The 26,341-nt window shown below is 68.8% G+C and overlaps 3 protein-coding genes across 4 annotated transcripts; 1 reads left to right on the top strand and 2 right to left on the bottom strand.

Annotated features, from left to right (window-relative positions):
* Positions 1-5,042: 5,042 nt before the first annotated feature.
* On the bottom strand, positions 5,043-10,957 carry ADCY6 (adenylate cyclase 6). Its single transcript, XM_084303519.1, has 11 exons — positions 10,745-10,957; positions 9,091-9,935; positions 7,708-7,857; positions 7,467-7,588; positions 7,268-7,379; positions 7,048-7,175; positions 6,212-6,370; positions 5,961-6,102; positions 5,752-5,880; positions 5,266-5,291; positions 5,043-5,165 (listed from the first exon to the last, which is right to left on the bottom strand). Exons 2-10 carry the CDS (start codon positions 9,932-9,934, stop codon positions 5,281-5,283), a joined length of 1,797 nt encoding a protein of 598 aa, XP_084159645.1. The 5' UTR covers position 9,935; positions 10,745-10,957; the 3' UTR covers positions 5,043-5,165; positions 5,266-5,280.
* A 2,356-nt stretch (positions 10,958-13,313) lies between these two features.
* On the top strand, positions 13,314-19,134 carry CACNB3 (calcium voltage-gated channel auxiliary subunit beta 3; the record flags this gene model as incomplete). Of its 2 annotated transcripts, XM_084303492.1 has the most annotated exons (14): positions 13,314-13,355; positions 13,549-13,641; positions 16,359-16,481; positions 16,563-16,685; positions 16,786-16,901; positions 16,973-17,037; positions 17,151-17,170; positions 17,508-17,588; positions 17,777-17,835; positions 17,934-18,043; positions 18,135-18,286; positions 18,370-18,465; positions 18,577-18,726; positions 18,820-19,134. In XM_084303492.1, the coding sequence occupies 14 exons, from the start codon at positions 13,314-13,316 to the stop codon at positions 19,132-19,134; spliced, it is 1,545 nt and encodes a 514-aa protein (XP_084159618.1). The 2 variants fall into 2 exon arrangements, with proteins under 2 accessions (XP_084159618.1, XP_084159619.1); XM_084303493.1 differs by lacking the exons at positions 13,314-13,355; positions 13,549-13,641 and adding an exon at positions 15,229-15,270.
* A 1,446-nt stretch (positions 19,135-20,580) lies between these two features.
* On the bottom strand, positions 20,581-25,698 carry DDX23 (DEAD-box helicase 23). The gene is given in 18 exon segments (XM_084303766.1): positions 20,581-20,937; positions 21,037-21,211; positions 21,508-21,616; positions 21,767-21,918; positions 22,077-22,319; positions 22,433-22,610; positions 22,760-22,905; positions 23,056-23,217; positions 23,219-23,282; positions 23,407-23,550; positions 23,647-23,759; positions 23,844-23,977; positions 24,096-24,234; positions 24,368-24,433; positions 24,541-24,637; positions 24,800-24,898; positions 25,021-25,238; positions 25,631-25,698. Coding segments are annotated over 17 exon segments (2,463 nt in total). The 5' UTR covers positions 25,631-25,698; the 3' UTR covers positions 20,581-20,713.
* Positions 25,699-26,341: the final 643 nt, after the last annotated feature.

Genomic DNA, 26,341 nt, shown 5'->3' with positions numbered 1-26,341 from the left:
GGACAACGGGGGACAAAACAGGGGTGGGGGGGGGAGGTAGAGTGTCAAGGATACCCCCCCCGCAACACACGCACACAGAGACAGATGTAGAAGCAATGGGGTGGGGAGGGGGGGAAGGGGGAGGGTGAAAAGGGGAAAGGGGGGGGGGGTAAAAGGGAGAAGGGGGGGGCAAAAAAAAGGGGGAAAGGGATAGGGAAAAAAAAAAAAGGGGTAAAGAGGGGGAAAGGGGGAGGAAGAAGGGGAAAGGGAGGGGTAAAAAGGGGGAAAGGAGAAAAGGGGGGCAGAAATGGGAAGGGGGGGTTAAAAGGGGGGCAAAAAAAGGGGAAAAAGGGATGGGGCAAAAATAGGAGGGCCAAAGAGGGGGATGGGGGGAGCAAGAAGGGGAAAGGGAGGGGGCCAAAAATGGGAAAGGGGAAAGGGGGGGGGCATAAAAAGGAGGCCAAAGAGGGGGATGGGGGAGCAAAAAGGAGGAAAGGGGGGGCAAAAAGGGGAAAATGGGGGCAAAGAAGGGAAAAGGAGAAAAGGGGGCCAAAAAGGGGAAAGGGGGGGGGGGCAAAAAAGGGGGCAAAGAGGTGAAGAGGGGGCAAAAAAGGGAAAAAGGAGGGGCCAAAAAAGGGAAAATGGGGGCAGCAGCAAAAAGGGGAGAGAGGAAAGGGGAAAATTGGGGCAAAGAGGGGAAAATTGGGGCAAAGAAGGGAAAAGGGGCAGCCGAAAGGGGGGAAATGGGGTCTGGGGGGGGTCACAGGGGGGGCCCGCTCACCGATCTTCATCTGGAAGTTGTTGAAGGAGTGCTCGTTGATGTACTTCATCTGCTCCATCAGGTGCATGGCGTAGTCGGCCAGCGCCGCGATGTGGCTGCGGCCTTCGCGGTCGTAGGTGGCGGCGTTGAGGCCCGAGGCCGCCATGTAGGTGCTGCCGATCGTCTTGATCTTCTCCAGCTGCCGGTATTTCTGCTCGCTGATGATCTGGGGGGGGACACAGCACCGGTTTTGTGCCTCCCCCCCACCCAACCACCGAGCACCCGCAGCGCTCCGTCACCGCCCCGCTGGGGTCTACGTGGCCCGGCCCTGTGCTCCTTGGCCTCCTTCGTGTGTTGCTCCACAGCCTCCCCCCGTCCCCATGGGTCCCCAAGGGTCTCCAAGGGTGCCCAAAAGTCCCCAAAGGGACCCCAAGAGTCCCCAAGAGGACCCAAGAAGACCCCAAGGAGTCCCCAGGAGGACCCAAGGGTCTTCAAAAGTCCCCAAAGGGGAGCCAAGGGGACCCAAGAGTCCCCAAGAGGACCCAAGGAGTCCCCATGGGTCTCCAAAAGTCCCCAGAGGGACCTCAAGAGTCCCCAAAGGGGAGCCAAGGGGACCCAAGAGTCCCCAAGAGGACCCAAGGAGTCCCCATGGGTCTCCAAAAGTCCCCAAAAGGACCTCAAGAGTCCCCAAAGGGGAGCCAAGGGGACCCAAGAGTCCCCAAGAGGACCCAAGGAGTCCCCATGGGTCTCCAAAAGTCGTCCCAAAAGGACCTCAAGAGTCCCCAAAGGGGAGCCAAGGGGACCCAGGAGTCCTCAAGGGGACCCCAAGAGGACCCCAAAAGTCACCAAGGAGTCCCCAAGGGGAGCCAAAGAGTCCCAAGGAGACCCAAGGAGACCCCAAGAGGACCCAAGAGGATGCAAGAGGGACCCAAGAGGGACCCAAGAGGAAGGGAGACCCAAGAGTCCCCAAGGAGTCTCCAAGAGAACCCAAGAGGACCAAGGAGTCCCCAAGGGGTGCCCAAAAGTCACCAAGGAGTCCCTAAGGGGAGCCAAGAAGTCCCAAGGAGTCCCAAGGAGTCCTGAGGAGACCCCAAGGGGTCCCTCCACACCTCACCCCCCTGGGGTTCATCCCCCCGCGCCCCCTCCCCTGGCCTGCCATGCGCCCTGCGGCCAACCTCATCGAAGTCGGCGATGATCTCGTTGAGCAGCCGCAGGCACTCGACGCCCTCGTTGTTGGCCTCCAGCTCGACGTAGAACTCGGAGAAGTTGCTGATGGAGGCGAACATGACGGCCACGCACTCGCACGACTGGTAGTAGAGCTCGTCGTTGCGCCGCTCGCGGGCCAGGAAATGCGCCGCCACGTCCTTGGGCAGGATGTTGTGCAGCAGCCGCCGGTTGTAGGCCTGCAGCTCCTCCATCTCCTCCTTCTCGCTCGTCGCCTGCAGCCACGACACCCCTTGGAGCCACGCCGGGGGGATGTGGGGGGGTCCCCGTGCCTGGTTTTTTGTCCCCCCCCCCCCCCGCCTCGGTACCTGCAGCTTCCAGAGGAAATCGAGGCGGGCGGTGGACTCGACCTGCTGCGCGTGCAGGTACAGAGCCAGGGCGAAGACGGCCAGGACGACGGGGGTGACGTAGCGCAGGGCCACCTTGCCCTCTGCTGGGCTGTGGAAGGAGCCCCCCCCAAGGCTGAGCACACCACGACCCCCGGGAGTTTGGGGGTGCAGCCTCTGGGCCCCGCCGTAGGGGATGGGGACACGGCAGCAGGCACCGGACCCCAAGGTTGTACCCCAACAGGAGCCTTGTGATGCACCCAGACCCCCCCCAAATGCACCCACATTCCCAAAAGACGCACCCCTAAAGATGTAACCAGACCCGAGGCGTCCCCGAAGGTGAACCCAAAGCCCAAAAAAGCTCCCAGAGCCCCCAGTAAGCCCCCAAAAGATGTGCCCAGAGCCCCAAAGATGCCCCCGTGCCATGTGGAGACCCCAAAGGGACACACGAAGACCCTCAAGGGACACAGGAAGACCCCAAGGGACATACGGAGACCCTAAATGGACACACGGAGACCCGAAGGGACACACGGAGACCCCAAAAACGCTCCCTCCCTCCCAGCACAGCCCCCCAAGAGTCCCTCCCGCTGCCCCCCCCCTCCCCTCCCAGCACCCCACTGCTCCCAGTTCCCCCAGTTCCCCCCTCACCATTCTCCCTGGGTCACGTTGAAGAAGGGCCTGCGGGGAGGACAGAGGGGCGATCGGGTCAGCGGGGTGAGGACCCTGAACCGGGGGGGAACACGGGACCCCCGGGGGGGGCCGGGAAGGGCACTCACAGCGCGTTGGCCACCACCAGCAGGTCGGCGTTGTCGAAGAGGGCGGCCTGGGGACCCTCCACCAGCACCAGGTAGGTGGCCTCGATGGCCACCATCAGCAGCAGCTTCCCGATGCTGCTGATGTGCAGGAAGACGGAGCAGGCCAGCAGGCTGAGCAGCACGCTGTAGGTGAAGTACTGCGGGGGGAAGGGGGGGGGACACGGGACACGCGGGTAGGGGGGTGCGCGGGGCTGCGGTGGCACCCGTGGGCACCCCCACCCCATCCCCGGTGCCGTCCTGCAGCTGCAGGGAGCTGGCAGCTGTGGGGTGCAGGACTTCACACCCATAAAGGTTGATGCCAGCAACCCTATAAGCTCAAGGACCCTGTGCCAGCACCCCTGGGGACATGGCACCCATGGGGACCCCATACAGCACCGTGCAGGACCTTGCACCCATAGGGGCTGATGCCAGCACCCTAAAACCTCAAGGACCCCGTGCCAGCACCCTTGGGGACATGGGACCTGTGGGACCCTGTGCCAGCACCCTGCACACACAAGGACCCCATGCCAGCACCGTGAAGGACCTTGCACCCATAGGGGCCGATGCCAGCACCCTATAACCTCAAGGACCCCGTGCCAGCACCCTTGGGGACCTCACGGTGACACCCTGCACCCCTGTGCCAGCACCCTTGGGACACAGGAAGGACCCTGGGGGGGTACCCTACTCACTCAGCCCCCCCCCCCCAACACACCCCAAGGACTTTGCACCCGTGCCAGCACCCTACACCCTCAGGAACCCCATACCAGCACCCTTGGGGTCCCTACACCTTCAGGACCCCACGCCAGCACCCGGCACCCTCGAGGGCCCCCGCTGGCTGCCCTAAACCAGCACCCCAACGGGATCCCGTGCCCGGGAGTGGGGGGGTGTCCCCATCCCAGCACCCCACAACCGCTCACCTCGGGGAAGTCGCAGGCCAGCCCGTGGGGGCGGCACGGCCCCGGGGGGGTCCCCAGCGAGAGGTTGAGGGCACGGAGCTGGCACGGCCCCACCGCCGCGGGGGTGATGTTGAGCTCGCGGGCGGCGCAGTCCCGCAGGGGAACCCGGCTGCAGGCGAACTGGGAAGGATGGGGGGAGGCAGGGGGTGAGCCCCGAGCCCCCCCCACCACGTGTCCCAACCCCGAATCCCGTCCCCGAGCCCTCACCATGTTGACGAAGGCGGCGACGAAGACGAGGAGGACGGTGAAGACGGCGATGGCGGTGCTGCGGGCGCGGGAGCGGACGATGGCCCGCGAGAGACGCTGCAGGGCGGCGGGGAAGAGCTGGAGGGGGGGTAAAAAAAAAATAAAAATAAAGTAAAAAAAAAACTGTCAGGCACCACCGGCCCCCCCCCCCCCCCCCCCCGCGAGCTGCCCACCCACTCGCTACTCACAGCAACGCAGGAGTAGACGGCGCAGACGAAGAGGATGGCGGAGAGGAGGACGAAGATGCCGACGTAGACACCGAGCATCAGCGGGGAGCTGCGGGGAGAGGCGGCCGTGAGAGGTGGTGGGGGCGATGGGGGGGGGGGAAAAAATGGGGGCAGCGGGGTCGTGGCACTCACGGGGGAAACACCAAGAACTGGAGGCAGCAGATGAAGCAGAAGACGAGCAGGGTGCAGGCCACGTAGCCGCCGAAGCGGTCGTCCACCTTCTTGGAGTACTGCGGGGAGGAGGAGGGTGAGCCGGGACACGGGGGGGGGACCACGGGGATGGGATGGGATGGAAATCCCATAAAAGGACAGAGGGGCCCCCAAAAAGCATGGAGAGGGGCCCCAAAAAGGATGGAGAGGGGCCAGGGGACCCCAGGCTGGGTTGGAGGGGACCACGGGGCCAGGACGAAGGTGACCCAAGGGGATGGAGGGGACCAAGGGGACAATAGGGTTAGGATAAAGGGGAGGGGGGGGGGGGGAATGGGGGGGGCAATGGGGTCCCAACCTTCTTCTCCAGATCGGGCGTCTGGAAGGTGAGCAGGAACTTCTTGACGTGGTCCTTGCGGAGCTGGTCGATGCTGCGCGCGTCGATGGCCCGGCTCAGGAACTCGTCCACCTCATCCTCGGGGTTGAGGGCCTCCTGGGCACCGCGGCTGGGGCACGGCAAGGGGGGGGTCAAGGCTCCTTGTGGCCCCCCCCCCAGGCTCGGCTCCCTTCCCAAAACGCCGAGCACTGAGCTTTGGGGACACTTACTTGTCCTTGCTGGAGTCATCGATGCCCTGGGGAGACACAAGGGAGGTGAGGGGGGGGGCATCAGGGGCACTGGCAGGGATTGGGGGGGGTCCCAGGGCTGGTGAGGATGGGGGAAAGACCCCCGGAGTGACCCTGGGGGGGACGTGGGGCATCCCCAAAGTCACCAGCAAGAACAGGGGACAGAGTCACAAGAGTGACAAGGCCTGGGGATGTCCCCAAGGGTCCCCAAAGCCTGGCAAAAAATGGGGGGGGGGTCCCAAGGGTCCGTAAGGGCAGGATGAGGGGGTCCTGCCCCCAGTGAGGATGGTGGCGGGGGGGGGACACACTGAGGGAATCCCGGCTGTGGCCAGGAGGAGGAAGCAGCAAAGTGCTGCGGACGCAGATGGGGAAGCCACAGGAAGGTGTCAGGGGGCTGATACGGCCACGGCCGGGGGGGGGGGGACCCATACCCAGTGCCCCCCCCCAAACCCCCCAGGGGCCGCTCACCATCTGCCGGAAGGCCTTGGAGTCCTTGGTGCGGGAGAAGGAGCGCTCGGGCACCCAGCGTGGCACCAGCCCCTCCGTCGAGTTGGCCCGAGCGCGCTGCAGCTTGGCCAGGATGGCTTTCTCCTCCTTCTGCGGGGCGACGAGGCCGTGAGGGGGGCCCACGCATCCATCCCCGTCCCCCCCCCCACCTCGCCAGCCCCCTGACTCACGCGCTTCTGGCTGCAGCCCACGATGAGGAAGGTCTCGATGTTGTGCTCCTTGAGGTAGGCGTTGCGCTCGCCGCCGTGGCCCGGCTCCACCTCGTAGTCCCCGTTCAGGTACTGCAGCGTGGCCCAGGTGATGTGGATGCGCCTGCGGGGGTCCAGGACGGAGAGAAAAAAGGCACTGAGCCCTGCTGCCACCAGCCCCATAATCCTGGACCCCCCCCTTTTCATCCCCTTCTCGCCCTTGCCCGGCTCACCCGGCTTTGCCCCCCGCCTCCATGTGGTTGGCCAGGGTCACGTCGTTGGACCAGACGTCGAACTGCCACTTGCGCAGCCCCAGGACCCCGCAGTGCACGCGCCCGCTGTGGATGCCCACGCGCATGTTGACGTTCACCCCCGTCACCTCGCGCACCAGCCTGCGGACGGTCCCCCCCCCCCCCGGCACCGCGTCACCCGGCGGCCACGACCACCCCCGTGGGCACCGGGGACGGTCGTGTCCCCGTGTCCACGCAGCCAGGGGCGCAGCAGCACCGGGGACGTGCGTAAAACCGGGCTGGGGACGCGCACCGGGGATCGTGGTGGCACTGGGGATGTGCCAGTTTTTGGGGACACGAGGGGTTGAGGTGGGGTTGAGGTGGCACCGGGGACATGCAGGCACTAGGGACAGGCACAGAGCCCCCCCTTGGGACTCTGGTGGCACTGGGGATGTGCCAGGACCAGCGACAGGCTCAGCCCCTGGGGTCCCAGTGGTACTGGGGATGTGCCGGCTTCGGGGACATGAGGGGTCTCGGTGGGCTTGAGGTAGCACTGGGGACACGCAGGCACTAGGGACAGGCACAATGTCCCCCCTTGGGACTCTGGTGGCACTGGGGACATGCCAGGACCAGAGACAGGCACAGCCCCTGGGGTCTCAGTGGCACCGGGGACGTGCCAGCTTTGGGGACACGCATGGTCTTGGTGGCACCGGGGACATATGGCACTAGGAACAGGCACAGAACCCCCATTGGGACTCCGGTGGCACTGGGGACGTGCCAGGACCAGCGACGGGCACAGCCCCCTGGGGTCTCGGTGGCACCGTGCCCACCCCACTCACGAGATGGCCTCGATCATGTCGACCCCCATCTCCACGCAGCAGTGCGCGTGGTCCCCGCGCGCCTCCGGCAGCCCCGACACGCAGTAGTAGCAGTCCCCCAGGATCTTGATGCGCAGGCAGTGGTTCTCCTGGGAGGGGTAAAAGGGACAGCAGAGAGGCCGGGCAGGTCAGGACGGGGGGGTCCGGACCCCCGAACCCCCTACCCCGGCTCACCGCTCACCGCCGCCAGCTTGTCGAAGCGCGCGAAGAGCTCGTTGAGCGTCATCACCAGCTCCTGCGCCGTGCACTGCGACGCCAGGCTGGTGAAGCCCTCGATGTCCGCGAAGAGGATGCTGCCGGGAGGAAGGGCACGGGCTGGAAATGGCCGGGGAGGGGGACACCAAGACCCCGAAACCTCACCCACACCCCCCCCTGGGTACCTGACGTTGTCGTGCTTCTGGATGTAGATCTTGTGGAACATCATGTCCTCCTTCTTGGTGTTGATGTCCTCCTTCATCTCCATGGCCACGTGCTGGGGCAGCACCGAGAGCAGCAGGCGCTCCTGCGCCCACCGCCACCCCCGTCAGCCCCCGGGTCACCCCTTCCACCGCCACCCCGGGGTCCCCGTTGTCCCCGGGACCCCTTCCCCAACCCCTCGCGGTGTCCCCAGCCCCGTCCCACCTGCTGCCGGTTCTCCCGCTGGAGGTGCAGCCGTGCCTGGATGTAGCCGCGGGTCTCCTGGAAGGCCTGGCGCTGCGAGACCTCGGCGGGGTAGTGGGTGCAGACCCCCACCACGTTGGTGCACAGGAAGATCAGGGCGTTGGCGCTCAGCTGGTGACAACGGGGGGCTCAGCGCGGCCACCGAGGACCCCCAAACCAAACCCCACACCACCAGCGCCGTACCCCCCCTCCCAACCCCCCAGCTCACCCCAAAACCCTGGCTCTAGAGCGCAGGGGGAGCTGCCGATAGGACCGGGGTGGGGGGGCTGCAAGGGGGACGTGGGGGCTCAAGGAATGGGGGTGAGGGGGGCACTGGGTACAGGGCTAGGGGAAAATATGGCCCAGGGGGATGAGGTGAGCGTGGGGAGCCTGGGGATCTGGTGCATGGGGAACACGGGGGGATCAGGGGATGGGGGGAGACCTGGGGGGGCAGGGACCCAGGGCAGGTTTTGGGGGGGGGGGCACGGGGCTGCAGCCAGGCCCCGCGGGCCCTCGGGAAGCAGAGGAAGCCGGGGGAGGGCCGGGAAGCGGAGATGGCTGCAGCGGGGAGCGCTGCGGTTTCCCCCCTCCCCGTCCCCATCCCCTGGGACCAGGGCCAGGGCTATTTATAGGGCTGGGGGGGGGTTGGGGGGGGGTGCTCCCACCGCATCCCATCCCCACTGCCTGCCACGCGGGGTCATCCCCTTGAAAAGGAGGTAGTGGTGGTGGGGGGGATGTCCCCTCCCGTGCCCCCTGACCCGAATTGGCTCCAGCATCGCCCTTCCCTGCCCTGGCCCCATGGGGACAGCACGTGGCCCCCACCCCGGCCAGGCAGGGCGAGGGTGACAGCCCCAAGCTGGGGGGGGGGAGAAAAGCACAGCCAGAGCCTGGGAACGCACAGCCCCAGGGCCAACGCAGCCCCTGTGCCCCCCCCTTCGTGCCCCTGGCCCTGGGGGGCAGAATGGGGGACGGTGCCCTCTTTGGAGACCCCCATGGGGCCCCCCCCCCCCCAAGCTCTCTGGCCCCTTGCCTTCCCCCGGGGGTTTCCGCCAGCCCCACAACGGGGGCTTTGTGGGTGCCCCCGCCCCGGCACGGCCCACAATGGAGGGTTTGTGCGCGGCCCCAGCGCGGGGAGGAGGGGGCGACCCCAGCCGTGCCGCCAGCAGCACCCACAGACCCCCCCCCCAGTGGGCATCCAGAACCTTCCAGGCACAGAAGGGGCAAAAAAGCCAATTTGGCAACCAGGGGGTGACTCCAACAGAACTGGGGGAGAAGTGGGGGAGAACCGGGAGGGTCCCCCTTCCCCAAATACCGCCCCCAGCCCTGTGCCACCAACACCCCCCCCCAGTCCCGAGAGGGTCCTACCTGCTTCCAGAGGAAGGGGTCGGCGGCGTTGCGGTGCCAGGCGATGGCGAGGTGCAGGGCGGAGAGCAGCGCCCCGGCCAGCACGGCCGCCCGCATCCGCACGGGCAGCAGGGTGTAGGTGATGTAGATGAAGAAGACGCTCCACCAGACGCCCTCGGTCCGCGCTGCGGGGCGCCGCGGCCACCGTGCCCAGCGCCTGCACCCCGGCCAGCAGCCCCAGCACCACGTAGCTCACCACCCACATGTAGTCCTGGGGGAAGGCGCTGCGGCTGCACAGCACCATCAGGAGCAGGAAAAGCCCCGTGGCGCCCGCCAGCGAGGCGGCCGCCGGCACGTGCGGGGCGCCGGGCAGGCAGTGGAAGAGGAGCATCACCCCGCAGACCAGCACCAGCACCCCCATCAGCACCGTCAGGCTGCTCTGGTTCATCTGGAAGAAGTAGCGCTGGTAGAGCCGCTCCAGCTTGGCCGACTGGAAGCGTTTGGAGCGGAAGACCTGCAGCAAACGCCGCCAGCACTCGCCGGCCGACAGCCGCTCGCTGCGGCCCCCGGCCCCCTTGGGCGCTTTGGCCTCGCTGTCCTCCAAACCCAGGTCCCCCGATTTGAGCCCCGGGTCCCCCGCCGGCCCCTTCTTGCCGTAGTGGTCCTCCTGCCAGGTGCAGCGCAGCCCCGGGGTGGCCCGGGGGGGTCCCGCGCCCCGTTCCATCTCAGGGTCCTGCAGGCAGCTCATGTAGCGGGGGCCGCAGAGGGCGGCGCGCGGGCGCTTGCCCTTCTTGCCGTTGCGCTCCCCCCATGCCGTCTTCCTCTCGTCCACCTTGGGCACCAGGATGCCGCTGAACCACGACATGCTGCGGGCACCGCCCGGGGGTCAGCACCCAAACCGGGGGCCCGTTGCCTCCGGGACCCCCGACCGCTACCTCCAGGAAGCACCGAGCGGACCCCCCTCCGTCCCAACCCGGCCCTCCCCGGGGAGCTGGAGCCCACGGCACCGTGGCACCGGCTCTCCCTCCAGCCCCGCGGGTGCCGTGCCCGTGCCGGCGGCAGGTGCCCGGTGGCGGGTGCCGAGGCTGGGCCCCGCCGCGGCCTCCCTGGCGCAGTGACCTGCGGCGAAACTGGAACCGTCCCCCGGGCGTCCCGGCCCTGTTTGTCTTGAACGGCGGCCAAACGGCTCCCCGGGGCACCGGGGCCCAACCCGGGATGTGGCAGCCGGTCCCAGCCCCGGGGGTGCGCAACCAAAGGGAACGGCCGCCGGGAAGGGCCGGGCCCCGGAGCCGGCGGCCGCCTCCCTCCTCCCCTGCACCGGGCACGGCCGCGGGGACCCCCCCCGGGCCCGGCCGCCGCACCCCGGGACGCCTCGGGCCCCGCCAGCGCCCTTCGTCCGCCTCCCACCCCGGGGAGCCCCGACGAGCCCCCGCTGCACAGCCCCGACGAGCCCCCGCTGCACCGGCACCGGCACCTCCCGGAGCCCCGAGCACCGCCCCGCGCCCTCGGGGCCGCTCAGCCCCCGCTGCCCCGGGGGCCCTCGCTCCGCCGCACCGGGCGCGCCCCGGCCCCGGGCACGGTCTCCGCCGCCACCGCCCCGGATCCCCGCCCCGGTACCCCGGGGGTCCCCCTCTCCGGTCGCCGCGCCCTGTGCGCCCGGTCCGGCCCCGCTCACCTCCGTGTCCGCCGCCGCCGCCACCGCCCGCGGGGCCCCGCGCCCCGCTCCGGTCCCGGTCCGGTCCCGGTATGGCTCCGGTCCGACCCCGCCGCCGCCGCCCGTTCTTACACGGCGGCCGCGCTGCGCCCCCACCGCCCCATCCCGCGCCCAGGCCGGGCCCCCGGTACCGGCCCCGGTCGCGGTCCCGGCCGCAGCCCCGGCCCGCCCCGGCCGGTGCCCGCCCCCCCGGCCGGATCCGCTCCCGGGCGCTCCCGGCCGGCGGTCTTAAAGGCGCAGAGGCGGCGGTCCGGTACGGCCCGGTACGGCCCGGTACGGCCCGGTGCGGCGGGGGAGGCGCGGGCGGCGCGCGGGGGCGGCGGGCGCGCGCGCGGGCACGGGCGGCCCGGTACCCCCGGGGCCGCGCAGACACGGCCACACGCGCCGCCGGCCTGCAGCGACATGGCGGGGACAACGGGGACACGCGCGGCCGTGTCCCCGCACACGCGCGGGCACGCGCACCCCCCCCCCCCACGCACACACACACCCGTACCCCCCTCCCGGTGCGTGCCCCTTGCACACTCAGCCCCTCACTCGCACAGGCGCGCGCGCGCGCGCACCCCCCCCCCGCGCGCATCCCCGCGCCCCCTTGCACGCGCACGCACGCGCTCGTGCACCCTTGCACGCGCGCTCGGCCCCTCTTGCACGCGCATCGCCTTGCACACGCAGACAGCCCCCCCCCAACCTTGCACACGCGCACCCCCCCCCTCTCCGCACCCACGCACCCCGGATGCCCCCCCCAGCGCGCGCACCCCCTTGCACGCTCACCCCCTTGCACAAGCACCCCCAGCATGCACACACCCCTTTGCACACCCCCTCGTTCGTGCCCCCCCCCATTTGTTCACGCACACCCCCACCAGCACCTATGGGCGCAGGGCACCCCCCCATGCTGCCCCCTCCCCAGTTCCAGGGGGGCACGGACCAGGCTTTGGGGCACCCACAGCCCCAGGAGGGGTCCAGCCCCGGGCCTCCTGCCCCCCTCCCGTTATCCCGGGGGGCAGGAAAGGGTCGTGCAACCCCCCCCTTAACAGCAGCACCCCCCCCATCCCCCCCCCGCAGCAGCGCTGGGCCCCGGGGAACGCAGATTAATCATTAATTACCAGCGCCGCCGCTGTCCCCGTGTCCCCGCGGCCCCGTGAGGAAGTGCCGCCGGGCTGGGGGGGGGAAGGGGGGGGTGGCAGTGCCACTCGTGTCCCCGTGGGGCCATCAGCACCCAGCACAGGGCCAGGGCTGGGGGCACCCGGGGGCTTGGGGGGGTCCTTGGTCCCAGGGAGGCCGCTTGCACCCCCCTGGGTGTCGGCACCCAGCGGCACCGGTCCTGCCCCCGGCCGGATCCTGACCCTGATGGGGACCCTTGGCTGGATCCTGACCCTGATGGGGATCCCCAGATCGGATCCTGACCCTGCTTGGGATCCCTGGGCTGGATCCCGGCCACAGCAGGGCTCACTTGGACCAGATCCTGACCGTGCTGTGGCTCTTGGGGCTGGATCCTGACCCTGCTGGGGATCCCCAGATCAGATCCTGACCCTACTAGGGCTCCCCGGGCCAGATCCTGACCCTACTGGGCTTCTTGGGCTGGATCCTGACCCTGATGGAGCTCCCTGGGCCAGATCCCGACCTTTGCTGGGGCTCCCCGGGCCAGATCCTGACCCTACTGGGGACCCCTGGGCTGGATCCTGTCCCTGCTGGAGCTCTTGGGGCCAGATCCTGACCCTACTGGGGCTTCCTGGGCCAGATCCTGACCCTGTTGGGGATCCCTGGGCCAGATCCTGACCCTACTGGATCTCCCCGGGCCGCATCCTGCCCCTGTTGGCACTCCCCACCCCAAACCTCGGCCGTGCCGGAGCTCCCGGGCCTGCCCCTGCCCACTCTGCTCCTCCCCGGGCCGGATCCCGACCCCCCCCCCGGGACCGCTGGGGCCGGTCCCCGCCCCGCTGCCCCCCTCCCTCCCTCCCACCCCCCCCCGGGGGCCGCAGCAGCCCCGGCGCCGCCTCCATCGATCGCGGGCGGCTTCGCGGCGATGCCGCAGCACCGCGGGGCCGGGCAGGATGGGGCCAGCCCCGGGGACACCGGGGATTTTTTTGGTGGGGGGGGGGGACCCGGTGTGAGCACCCCAAACCCCGGGCACGACCCCACGCGGGGACACGGGGACAGAACCGGTTGTGTGTGTGTGAGTGGGGGGGGGGGGGGGGTCCGGACACCGACACGCGTGGGTACGGCGGCGGCACCGGGGCCTGGCAGCACCGGGGGCTGCGGGGAGGAGCCGTAACCCGGTGCCCCCCCCCCCCCCCGCCGCCGCCGCCGCCGCCCGGTGGCTGCCCAGCTCCGGGGGCGCAGCCGGACGCCACGGGGATGGGCGCGGGGGCGGGCAGGCGGGGGCGGGGACGACCGGGACGCCCCGGCGGCCCCGTGTGATGCGGAGCGAGGCGGTGGCGGCGGCGGCGGCGGCGGCGGCGCGGCCCTTCCCGGCGGAGCGCCGCGGTCCGGTGCGGGGCGGCCCCGCCGGGATCCCGGGGGGGTGCCGCCGGGGATGTCCGGCCCGCCGCAGCCCGCAGCTCCCGGTTCCTTCCAGGTGAGCGAGCCGGAGCCTTCCCGGTCCTCCAGGGTCCGGTTCGGTTCGGCTCGGTTCGATTCGGTTCTTTTAGGGGAGGGAGGGGGGAAAGAGGGAGGGGGGGCTGCCGGTAACGCCGCAGCGGCGGGGGCCGTGCCTCCCGGTGCTCACCGGCCGCCCCCGCCGCTCCCCCCCCATCCCCATCCCCTCGCAGAGCCCCCGGAGGCTGCCGAAGCGCAAGAGCCGCTTCAAGCGCTCGGACGGCAGCACCTCGTCCGACACCACCTCCAGCATCCTCCGCAGGCAGGTGAGCGGGCACCGGCACCGGCACCGGCACCGGCACCGGCACCGGGGCGGGGCAAGCCCCGCCAGCCCCGTTTTTGCCCCCCCCCCCCCTCCCCTTTTCCTCTCTCCCCGGCTCGCTCTCGGGGGCGGCGGCGCTGCGGCTCCGCAGTAAGGCACGGGCCGGGGGAGCGCCCGGTTCCCTTTTGTGTCCCCCCCCATAAAAAAAAATAAATCCTCGCCCCCCGGTACGGCGGGGACCCGACCGGCCGGTGCTCAACCTCATCCCCCCCCCCCTCGCCCCGGCACCGGAGCCCGGCTCCGGTACCGGGCTCCGGTGGCATCGCAGCGGCTAAAAATAGCGAGTGCTGCGTCAGGGCCGGGCCGGGCACCGGCACTGCGGCGCCGGGGGGGCGGGGGGGGGGGCGGCACCGGGGAAACTGAGGCAGCGTCAGGATCCCGGGGGGTGTCCCCGGGCCGCCCCCATCCCCCGCTCCCGTAGCTTGTCCCGCTCCCGTCCCGGTTCGCCCCGGTACCGGGCGCCCCCTCCCCATCCCCGCCCGGGGTACCGGGGAGCACCGGGGAGGGGATGGGGGCGCGGGACGGCCCGGGGGGGGTCTCAGGGTGGTCGGAGCACCCGGTAACCCCCGCAGGGTGCTTCCTGCCCCCCTCCCGGTACTTCCCGGAGCCCCCGGTACGCCCCATCCCCGACCCCATTGCGGTGCCTTCAGCACCTCGGAGAGGGCCCGGCCCGGCCCCGCCGCTGCCCCGGGGCCGGTACCGGTGCCCCCCGGGACCGAACCCGTCCCCCCCCCACCCCCCTCATCACCCAGGGGCTCCCCGCTTCGGGCCGGCCCGGTGCCTCCGGTACCCGTCCCGCCGTGCTGTAACGGGGCGGGCCGGCCCGGTCCCCCGGGAGCCGCAGCTGCCCCCCCTCCTCGGGGGCGGGGGGGGCGCGGCGGGGGGGCGGGAGCGGCTCCGGCCCCGCCGCAGGGCTCGGCCCGCAGAACGGGGCTGCTGCCGGCTCGGGGCAGGACGGGGCCGCCGCCGCCGCACCGGAGCATGGAGGTACCCACGGGCCCCCCCCCCCCCCCGGTACCACCGGCCGAGGGGGGCTCCGGGGGGGGGGGGGGAACCATCACGGCCCCGCCGCTGCTGCCCCGGGACCCCCCCTCCCCGGTAGCCCCGTCCCGGTGCTCAGCACCGGAGCCGCTCGGGACCCCCGGCGGATAGTGGAGGGGGGGGGGGGGCACACCGGAGAGGGTCCGTAACCCCCCCCCCCTCGGGGAATAAGGAGCCGCCCCCCTCCCCGGTGTGTCCCCCCCCCCCCATCTCCCCCATCCCCATCCCGGTGCGGCGGGGGCGGCCCCGAGCGCGGCGGCGGCTCCGGGAGCCCCGGGGAGGTGGCGGAGAGGGGGGGGGAGGTTTGGGGAGGGGGGGGGGGGGGCGGCGGGAGGCGGGGGCGGGGAGGGGCGGGGAGGGGGCGGCGGAGCGGAGCGGGCAGGGCCAGGCGAGCCCGAGCCGCAGCCGGAACCGGAGCCGGTGCCGGTAACCGGGTGGTGGCGGAGGCGGTGGGGGGGCGGGGGGGGGCTCGGCTCGGCTCGCCCCGTCTATGTCGTTTTCTGACTCCAGCGCTACCTTCCTGCTCAACGAGGTACCGGCCCGGTACCGGGAGGGGGGGGGGAAACCGGGGGGGGGGGGGGACGACACCGTGATCGCGATGTGGGGACCGGGGGGAATCCGTGCGCGGCGGGGGGGGGCCGTGCCCGCTGTCACCCCTCGCCTTGTGTCGCCCCTCGTGTGTGTCCCCCCCCCCCCCCCTCCAGCCCTTTGTTCCTCACCGCTGTCGTCCCCCCCCCCCCCCCCCACGGGGCAGGTGCCCCCCCCTCGAACCCCTCCGTGGCCGCGGACCCCCCCCCCCGAGGGTTTTTTTTTTTTGGGGGGGGGGGCGGTGATGGAGACGCCGCGCTGGGGATGCTGAGGGGGGGCTGCTGAGATGCTGGGGGGGGGGGGAGGCGTGCTGGGGAGGCCATGTTGGGGGGGGGGCCATGCTGGGAAAGCCATATTGCTTGTGTTTGGGGGGGGGGGGGGGCTCTAACACCACCCCCCCGGGGATGAGTGAAGCTGAGATGCGCAGGGTGGGGGGCGTGGGGGGGGGGGGGGGGGCGCGCCACGTTGCTGAGCTCAGCTCGCCAGGGCCCGGAGCTCCTCGGGGGGGGGTTGGGGGGGGCGGGCGGGGGGCCGCGGGGGGGGGGGGCTCAGCCACATCCAGGCACCTATAAATATTTCACTGCAGCTTCTGCGCCTGTTCCGGGCGCAGCAGGCAGCCGCTAATTGCCGGCGGGGGGGGGGGGGGAAAAACCAAGGGGGGGCCGCAGCGAGGCCCCGCACTTGGGTACCCCAGGGCTGGGGATGGGGAACGGGGCTGGGGGGGGGGCCTGGGCAGGGCCACAGCGTGGTTGGGGGGCACAGGATAGGGTCCCACAGCCCCCAGCTCGACCCTACAACCCATACCGGGGGGGGGGGCTCTAGGTTTTCCCCCCCCCCCCAGCACGCGGAGCTGATGCCACGCGCGGGCCCCCAGTTTGGTGGCACCGGGGACGCCGAAAGCGGGACGGGGAGGACCGGGGACCCCTTTTCCGGGCTGGCCCTGCTGGGAGGTGGTGGGGGGGACATGGACACCCCCACCCCGTTGTGGGGGGGTCCCCGCAGCCCCCCCCAGCACTCAGCCCCGTCCCGCAGGGCTCGGCCGACTCCTACACCAGCCGCCCGTCCCTGGACTCCGACGTGTCCCTCGAGGAGGATCGCGAGAGCGCCCGGCGCGAGGTGGAGAGCCAGGCCCAGCAGCAGCTCGAGAGGGCCAAGGTACGGCACGGGGGGGCTCGTTTCTTTATTTTTTGGGGGTGGGGGGAAGGCGCTGAGCCCCCCCCCCCTTTTCCTCCCCAGCACAAGCCGGTCGCCTTCGCCGTGCGCACCAATGTCAGCTACTGCGGGGCGCTGGACGAGGAGTGCCCGGTGCAGGGAGCCGCCATCAACTTCGAAGCCAAAGATTTCCTGCACATCAAGGAGGTGAGAAGGGGTTCGTTTTCTTTTTTTTTTGGGGGGGGGGAGCAGGATCAGGGCCCCCCCAACCTTTCTCCTTCCCCCCCCCCCCCCCCCACCTTTTCAGAAATACAGCAATGACTGGTGGATCGGGCGCCTAGTGAAGGAGGGGGGGGACATCGCCTTCATCCCCAGCCCCCAGCGCCTGGAAGCCATGAGGCTCAAACAGGAGCAGAAAGCCAGGTAGGGAGCGGCCCCCCCCCCAACATCTTGCCCCCCCCCTCCGGCCCCCACTCACCTCCTGTCTGCCCCAGGAGAGCTGGCAACGCCTTGGGCCTCGGCGACAGCGGGAACCGGCGATCGCCTCCCCCTTCCTTAGGTAAGGGAAGGTCGGGGGGGGGCGTGGGGGGGTCCAGGGGACATTTTGGGGTCTGGGGGGGTCGACTGCGTTGTCACCAACCTCTGTCTTTTCTCTCTCCCCCCCCCCCCAAGCCAAGCAGAAGCAGAAGCAGGTGAGGCCCCAGGAGGGGGCTGGGGGAGATGGGGAGGGGGCCGCAGGCAGAGTTTGGGGCTGGGGGGGGGGGCTACAACCCTCTCCCCAGCTGGTTTTTGGGCTGGGGGGGGGTCAGGACACCCCCGTTCACTGAAATCCCCCTTGGGGGTGAGAGGGTTTTGGGGCTGGGGGGGCGTCAGGACACCCGGGTTCACTGAAACCCCCCTTGGGGGTGAGAGGGTTTTGGGGCTGGGGGGAGGATTTGGGGGCTGGGGGGGGGGGGTCAGAACACCCGAAATCCCCCCGGGGGTGGGATCACAGAGCACTGACCCATCCCCACGCCCCCCCCCCCGCAGACGCAGCACATCCCACCCTACGACGTGGTCCCCTCCATGCGGCCGGTGGTGCTGGTGGGACCCTCGCTGAAAGGATACGAGGTATTATTTTTTGGGGGGGGGTCCTACCCCATCCCATCCTGTCCCCCCCCCCCCCCCCGATTTTCTCCGTGCCGGTGGCAGGCAGATGGCAGGGCCGGGGCTGCCGGGGGGGGGGTGGCACCGCACGACTGCCACCTCCCCGCCGCTGCCATCTGCCACCGGCTCACCGCGCGGCCGCCCCGCCGCAGGTCACCGACATGATGCAGAAAGCCCTCTTCGACTTCCTCAAGCACAGATTTGACGGCAGGTGAGCCCCCCCCCCCAGACCCCCAGCCCCTTCCCCTGCCACATACGGGCAGAGCAGGGCCTCCAGCGCTGTCTCTGCCCCCCCCCCCGCTCTCGCAGGATCTCCATCACCCACATCACGGCCGACCTCTCCTTGGCCAAGCGCTCCATCCTCAACAACCTGGGCAAGCAGGCCATCCTGGAGCGCTCCACCACCCGCTCCAGCATCGGTGAGGGGCCAGGGGCATCAAGGGGGGGGGGGGGTTCTCCCCTGGGGGAGAGCCTAAATGGCCTAAAATATCCTCTCCGGCCCTCCCCAAGCCGAGGTGCAGAGCGAGATCGAGCGCATCTTCGAGCTGGCCAAGTCCCTGCAGCTGGTGGTGCTGGACGCCGACACCATCAACCACCCGGCCCAGCTGGCCAAAACCTCGCTGGCGCCCATCATCGTCTACGTCAAGGTGTCCTCCCCCAAGGTGAGGGGGGGGCTGGGGCTCTGGGGAGGGGGGTCCCGGCTCGTCGCCACGCTCCTGTCACCCTCCTGTGTCCCCCTCCCCAGGTCCTGCAGCGGCTCATCAAATCCCGCGGCAAGTCGCAGGTGAAGCACCTCAACGTGCAGATGATGGCAGCCGACAAGCTGGTGCAGTGCCCCCCGGTGAGCCCGCAGCTTCCCCCCCCCACCCCTTCCCAAACCCCAGGATAAAACCCTGGGGGGGGGGGGACGGCTCCCCGTGCCCTCCCTCACCCCCTTCCTGCCCTTCCCCAGGAGCTTTTCGACGTCATCCTGGATGAGAACCAGCTGGAGGACGCCTGCGAGCACCTGGCCGAGTACCTGGAGGTGTACTGGCGCGCCACGCACCACCCGCCGCACGCCCCGCACGCCGTGCCCTCGCCCACCAGCCTCCCCGGCTTGCAGGTACCCAAAAACCAACCCCCCCAGACACCCCCCGAGGGGGTTAAAAGGAAAGGGGCGCCCCCCCCCAGCCCCGTTTCTGCCCCCCCCCCCCAGAGCCAGCAGCTGCTGGGGGAGCGGGGCGAGCACTCGCCGCTGGAGCACGACAGCCTGATGCCCTCGGACGAGGCCAGCGAGCCCTCGCCCAAACCTTGGGTGGCCTCCTCGCAGCGCGGCTCCCGGCACCTGGAGGAGGAAGAGGAGTACGGGGAGCCTTACCCCGACCTCTACCAACCCCACCGGCATCACAACAGCGGGCTGCACGGCCCCCCCGGCCCCGCCGCGCAGGAGCGCCTGCTGGAGCGCCCGCCCGAGCGCGACCACGACAGGAACTGGCAGCGCAGCCGGCCCTGGGCCAAGGACAGCTACTAGGGCGGGTGGGCAAAAGGGGAAGGGAAAAAAAAAAAAAAAAAAAAAAGGGGAAAAGGGGTTGGGGGCCCCTTCCCTGGGTCCTCGCCGCCCTTTTTTTTTTTTTTTACCCCAACCCCAGCCCCGCGCTGGGGGTGCTCAGACAATCTTCCCCCCTTCTCTCGGGGAACTCCTCTCGGCAGTGGCAGCTTCCCGGCGCCTGGCCCCGGGCACCGTCTTCAGCCATAATAAGCACAGGAGGGGGCCGGCAGCCAGGATGCCAGGGCCCCCCCCCCCCCCAAAAAAAAAAAAAAACAAAATCAACCCCCTCCCTGGCTCCTGGTGACCCGAGAGCAGCCACAAGCCTTCTCCCTGCCTCAGTTTCCCCGCCTGGCCCCCCCCCCAGCATCATTCCCCGCAGGGCAGCCGCCATCAGCAGAGGGCCCCCCCCCACAAAAAAAAAAAAAGGACTCATAGGGTCGGTAAAAGGGGGAGGGGGGGGCACGGTTTCAAGCAGCACCCCCCCCATCCCGCTGCCCTGAAGATGTAGGGGACAGTGACAGCACTCACCTCCCCCCCCCCGGGGCCTGTCCCCTCCCCTGCCCTTGCATGGGACCCCCCCAGGAGGAGGGGGCCGCACCAGTTGCTTCGCTCTGCACCGATTTCCCCCCCCCCAGCCCCCCCCCCAGTTCACAGTAGCCAAACCGCTTCCTCCCCCCGGGGACAGGGGGGACAGAGGGGGACAGCGGGACCCCCTGTGGGGCTGCTGGACCCTATGGGGGGGCTGCTGGACCCCACAGGGGGCTGCTGCCCCCCGCCTGCACTCGCTGCCCCCCCTCCCCACCCCCCCCGTCCCCGCACGTCACCGCCGTCCTGTAAATACAGCGCCCACGGCCCTCGGCCGGCGGCTGCTCCCCCCACAGGGAGCCGTCCCCAGCCGGCGGAGGGGAAGGGGTGGGAGCCACAGATTTGTTATAATTTCTTTTTGTAGAAAGCACTGAATTGCCCTGTAACTTGTTTCAGAAACACGAGCGTGCTCGGAGGCAGCGGTGTGGCGGTTTTCTGGCGGTTGGGGAGCCGGGGGTGGGTGAGGGACGGGTCCCGGGCTCTTCTTTTAGGGGCACGGCCACCTCCGAGCACCTCAGGGTGCAGGGAGAGGCCGGCGAGGACACGAGGAGGTGCCACAGGAACAGAGAGCACGGGGAGGCGACGCCTGGCAACGCAGCTGCAGGTTTATTCCCGCAGCTTGGAGGTTTCGCTAAAAAAGGGAGGAAAGGAACACAGCTCCAGGGACAGCCCCGGCTACAAAGCAGCGCAAGGATCCCAACCCCGACCCTGCCTGGGGAACAGGGGGGCAGGGAGGAACCTGCCCCCAAAAAGCCTCCGGCAGCCCCACAAGTCCACGGTGAACACAGGGAGAGGGACGGGGAGCACAAAGAGGACGTTTTGGGGCAGTCCCAGCCCCAATCCCTGCTGTCAGCAGTCCTGGCTGCACCGGGGCCTGGGGTTTGGGGGAAGGAGCAGCCAGCAAAGTCCCGGCAGCCCTCGGTGGCCCTGCTGTCCCCAAAGGGGTGGCCGAGAGGCAAACACCATCCCCGGAGCCTCAGGCGAAGATGGTTTCCTCCCGCCTCTTCTTGGTGAGGATGGTGCCAGGCTTGTGCTGGGCGTCGGGGTGGTTGGCCAGCTCGGGGGGGCAGGAGGAGACGGGGCTCTCCAGGATGGCCTGCTTCAGGTCGTAGAAGACGGTGGAGTCCTCCTTGGTGAGGAAGGTGATGGCCACGCCGCTCTTCCCCGCCCGGCCCGTCCGCCCGATGCGGTGGATGTAATCTGCAGGGGGGTGGGAGAGTCAGGCAGGGCCACCCCACCCCGTACCCCAATCCTCCAAAAAAATGAACCATCGTAGCCAAAACCAGGCCTCGGACTCACCCTCGATGTTCTTGGCCATGTCGTAGTTGACGACCATGGAGACGTCGTGGATGTCGATCCCGCGGCCGGCCACGTCCGTGGCCACCAGGATGTCCTTGGCCCCAGCCTTCAGGTTGGAGAGGGCGAACTCTCGCTGCTCCTGCCCTTTGCCGCCGTGCAGGGTGCAGGCGTTGTACTGCAGGACGAGAATGGGGGTCAGGAGGGGGTGGAAATGGGGCCTGGGAGGACTGGAGGGGAGCTGGGGGGTGTCCACGCTCCCATGGCTCTGCCACGGCGTGGAGGACAACAGAGGGACACCAGGGACAGGACTGGGTCAAATCCCTGTGATGATTTGGCCCCAAGACAAGTCACTGGGACCTGTGGGGCCTGGGGACAGCACCACGAAATGCAAAAGCTTCTGGTTGAGGGATGACGAGAGGGGGACAGGCTGTGGGAGGACAACCGCTGCCAAAGGGTGAGGCCCCCACTCACCCCCATCTTCTCCAGCGACTTCGCCAGCACGTCGCAGCCCTTCTTCTGGTTGACAAAAATGATGATGGGCGGGTCGAAGCCCTGCTCCAGAATGGCTAACAGCTTCTTCCTGTTGGGAGGAGGAGAGTCAGGCACGGAGGGAGAAGCTGCAGTGCCCCGAGAGCCATTCCGCTCTCCAGGATCCCACATTTCCCCCCTCCACGGAGCTCTCTCGCCCCCAAAACGCCCCCAACCCCCTTGAGACCCCTCGTCTCCGCACCTCTTCTCCGACTCCGACATGAGGAAGACCTTCTGCTCCACCCGCTCGTGCGGCTTGCCGGCGGAGCCGATGTAGACCACGGCCGGGCGGCGGAGGTAGCTGCGGGCCAGGCGCTCCACGGCCGGCGGCATGGTGGCCGTGAACATCACGGTCTGCGAGGGATCAGAGCAGTGAGCAGCGGCCCCATGGGGTAGGAACGCAGCCCCAGCTCTCTCATCCCGGTCCCCAAAGCCCCCAAATTGTCCCTTTTCCACCCCGCAGCCTGGTGGAAGCACCCTAAATTCCGCCCCCGGCTCCTGCCCGCACCCACCTGCCTGTACTTGTGCTTCCCCGACTCGAAGTTGGCCAGCATCTTCTCGGGGTCCTCGGCCTCGTCCGTGTCGGGTTTCTGGTTGGTGACGGGCATGTGCTCCAGGATCTTCTGCACGTCGGGCTCGAAGCCCATGTCGATCATGCGGTCCGCCTCGTCCAGCACCACGTAGGTGCAGCGGCTCAGCACCAGGTAGCGGTTCTCCAGCACGTCGATCAGACGCCCCGGCGTGGCGATGACAATCTGGGGGCCAGAGGGTTGATGTCCACGGCCTGGTTGGGACCTGGCCCCTACGGGGGGGCTGGCGGTGGCCCCAGAGCCCCCCACAGGACCCTGCGGGGCCTCCTGACCCTCACCTCGCAGCCCATGCGCAGGCGGAAGCCTTGGTCCTCGCGGGAGATCCCTCCGATCACGGCCACCGTGCGGATGCCCAGCGGCTTCCCAAACTTGATGGTCTCCTCCTCGATCTGCTGGGCCAGCTCTCGAGTAGGGGCCAAGATGATAGCGTAGGGACCTTGGTCCGACTCCTCGATCCTGCGAGCAGGAAGGATACGGCCATGGGGACGCACTGACCCCCTCCGCAGCGTCCCCGTGCCCCGTCCCAAATCGTCCCTGTGCCCCGTCCCACCTCGTCGTCCCCATGCCCCGTCCCACCCCGTCCCCGTGCCCCCCGTCCCACCCACCGGTCGATTTTGGGCAGGGTCGTGATCCAGACGAGCAGGGGGATGAGGAAAGCGGCCGTTTTGCCGCTGCCCGTCTCGGCCACGCCGATGATGTCGCGGTTCTGCAGGCCGATGGGGATGGCCTGGCGCTGGATGGGGGTGGGCTCCTGCAGAGGGGAGAGGCAGGTTTGGGAGCAGAACTTCCCCTTTGCATGGATCACCCCAAAAAAAAGAGCCAGGAGCACCGATCCTGCGAGCCAGCTCCCCACGAGGGCCGCCGGGGTCTGCCAGCAGCAGCCCCTGCTCCCCGCGCCCACCTTGTAGCCGCACTTGTCGATGACCTCCAGGATGTGGGGAGGGAGGGAGGAGTCCTTCCAGGAGCGGATGGGGTTGGGGATTTTGCCCCCTTTGGTGGTGATGCTGTAGTCCTCGCGGAAAATCCGCCAGTCCCTGTCTGTCATCTCGTCCAGCTTCTTCTGGGGACCAGTGGCGGTCGTCCCAGCGCTGCTTGGCCTCCTTCTTCCGCAGCTTCCGCAGCCGGGCCCTGAGTGGGGGGCAGAAAAAGGGGACAGGGTTCACCCCGCACCTCTGGGGACACGGGATTTGTCCCTCCACCTCCAGAGGGACACGCTGCAGCCCGCTGCCACCCCCCAGCTAAGCGCGCTCACTCCTCCTGCTCCTTCTCCTCCAGGGTTCGCCTCTTTTCCATCAGGTCCCCGTAGAAACGCGACTGCTCCCTCTTCTGCTGCTTCAGGTCGATCCCTGCAATGAAGCCCCGGCCCAGCAGCTGCACTTGGTGCCGTTCCTTATACCTAGGGGAGTGCAGGAGAGTTAGGAGGAGGGCTGGGGCTGCCCAGCACCCCCCTGGGACACCCCAACACCCCCCTGGGGCACCCCCAGGCCCTCACAGTGGGTTGTAGTCAATGGAGGTGTCCTCTGACGCGTCCCACTCGAAGACAAACTTGCGGTCGTTCAAGTGCCGCGTGCGTCTCCGCTTCTTCACCCCTCCCAGGTAGCGCTCCTGCGGGCAGCAGAGCATCAGCAGGGCAGGAACCCGGGCGTTCCGGCCCCAATAACGCCCCCGAGGCCAGCCCCCAAGCGTCACCTTGATGGCGTGGAGCTCTTTGCTCTTGTCTTTCTCCTCCCGGATCTTCTGCCTGCCCTCCTCGTCCTCCGTGCCGTTGGTCTCCCGCTCCATGCGCTCCCGGCGCTCCCTGCGCTCACGCTCCTGGGGGTCTTCTGGGGAGCAGGGGAAGGACCTCAGAGGGGCCCAGCACCCCCCAGCGAGGCTGGGGAGGCTTCCAGGGGGGGTCCCAGCACAGCCCCTCGCACCCAGCAGGCAGGGACGACACCTTACCTAGCATCTTCCTCCCCATTTCTTGGAACTGCTTCCTTTTTTTCCTCTCCTCCTCCAGCAGCCGCTGCCGCTCCTCCACCTCCTGCTGCCGCCGCCGCAAAGCCTCGGCCTCCCGCTCTGCCTTGGACAGGAATTTGGGCTGTGGAAGGAAGAAAAAAAAAAGGCTCAAACCTGGCCTGGCCACCCTAGAACACGATGTTTCACTCCAGCCACCCATCCCGTACAGCCGCCACGGCCAGGACTCTGTGGGAAGGGAGGGCTCCCCCTCCTACCTTCGCTTCTGCCTCCTCCTCAGCTTTCTTCTTCGCCAGCAGCTCCTCCAAGGACAGGGGCTGGGCCTGAAAACGTGGGGCCGGATCGTTAACAGCCCCCGGGGGGGGCCATTTCCTTCAGCAGAGGCACCCCGAGCGCTGCAGGAGCTGCGAACCAAGGCCCCGCTCCTCACCTTCTCCTTCTTCAGCGCGTTCTCCTCCTCTTCCTCCAATTTCCTTGAGTCCCGCTCCTTCCGGGACTTCGAGTCCTTGCCCCTGCTTGGGGACAAGCTTCCCAGAAAAACAGGAGGGGGGGGAAATCAGGCACTGAACACAGCCCCGGGCCCACCCGGTCCCCTCCGATGGGGGAAATCCCCCCGGAGTAGAGCCCGGGATGCCGCCACACCGCAGCAAAGCGGGGCCGCAGCCACCCCAAAACAAGAGGACGCTCACCTGGAGCGCTTCCTGTCCTTATCCCGCCGGTGCCCATCCTTCTCCCGGTCCCGGTCCTTCTTGCCCCGGTCCCGATCTCGGTCTTTGTGCCGGCGGTCCCTGCGGAAGGGGTCAGGGACAGTAACGGTGAGACCCCCGTGTCCAGCTCCTCAGCCCCTCCTGGGGCTTCCACAGACCCCCGAGGGGGGAGAACGGTTCGCTAAGAGGCTCACGGGGCTCACCTATCTACCGACTTGGAGCGGGACCGGGAGCGGGAGCGGCTGCCTCGCCTCCTGTCCCGGGACCGGTGCCGTTTCCTATCCTTGCCGGGGGACCCCTTGCGGTCCCGGTCGCGGTCCCTGTCCCGGTCGCGATCCCTGTCCGGGGACCGGGAGCGTTTCCTCTCCTCCTTGACGGGCGACGCGTCCCGGTCCTTCTTGTCCGCCACTTCTCCAGCCATCTGCGGGACGGGGGCTCAGCGGGGGTCGCCGGGGGGGGGGGACACTGAGAACCGGGCAGAACCGGGGACCGGGGGCACAACCGGGGGCCGGGGACCGGGCAAAACCGGGAGCCGGGGGGGGACCCAGGACTGGGCAAAACCGGGGGCCAGGAGGGGACCGGGGGGCACCGGGGGCCGGTGAGGGGGGCACCGGGAGGAACCGGGAGTTGAGGGGGGGGGCACCGGGGAGAACCGGGGTCGTGGGGGGGCACCAGGGACCAGGCCGTGCCTGCGAGCCCGGCTCGGGAAAGGGGGCGGCAGGGTCCTGCAGCCTCCCCCCCGGTCCCGAGAGGATCCCCGGAGCCTTCCTGCGTGTCCCCGTCCCCCCCTCGCCAGCCCCGGCCCCGTCTCACCGCCGCAGGCCTCAGCTCCGCCGCGCAGCCACCGCCGCCATAGCCGCCGCCGAGCGCCGCGGGGCACGCCGGGAAAGCGAGTCCCGGGGACTGCAACTCCCAGCAGCCCGCGCAGCGAACCCCCCGCAAACGGACTACAACTCCCAGCAGCCCCCCGCGGCCTCCCCGTTCCTCTGCCCTCAGGCCTAGGCCGGCCCTGCGCTGGCCCAGGGATCCCCCAGCGGCCTTTCCTAAGCAGCCCCAATCCATCCAGTTGATTATTTTATCAATTAATAAAAGCCTCACATTGATTGTTTTATCAATTAATAAAGTCTTACATTGATTATTTTATCAATTAATAAAAGCCTCACATTGATGGTGTTATCAATAAGTCTCACATTGGTTGTTTTCTCACTTAATAAAAAAATCTCACATTGATTATTTTATCACTTAACAAGTCTCACATTGATTATCAATTAGTAAAAGCTTCACATTGGTTATTTTATCACTTCATAAAAGTCTCACGTTGATTATTTTGTCCTTGGTGCCGACCTAACCTGGCACCCCGAGCCCCAGCCCCACAAATTATCGACCACCTTTTAAAGCCCACAGCTCATTAGGGTGCCCCAAGGCCCAATTTCAACCTGTGCAGGGATTACAAGCAATCATAATTAGTCTTTGCGTTAGAGTTGAACCCAAACACGGTTTCAATTAAAACGTAACACCACAACA

Source organism: Netta rufina, assembly GCF_964035555.1.
Source record: "Netta rufina genome assembly, chromosome: 30".
Classification (NCBI taxonomy): domain Eukaryota; kingdom Metazoa; phylum Chordata; class Aves; order Anseriformes; family Anatidae; genus Netta; species Netta rufina.
Note: the sequence above shows the minus strand (reverse complement) of the source record. Positions and strands in the feature narration are given on the sequence as shown.

Coding starts and splice junctions, on each gene's coding strand:
- ADCY6 (XM_084303519.1), bottom strand. CDS start 9,934: ATGTCGTGGTTCAGCGGCATCCTGGTGCCCAAGGTGGACGAGAGGAAG. Junction 7,380..7,466: donor CAGAAGCACGACAACGTCAG/GTACCCAGGGGG, acceptor TCCTCCCGGCAG/CATCCTCTTCGCGGACATCG. Junction 6,103..6,211: donor GAGGCGGGGGGCAAAGCCGG/GTGAGCCGGGCA, acceptor GGACCCCCGCAG/GCGCATCCACATCACCTGGG.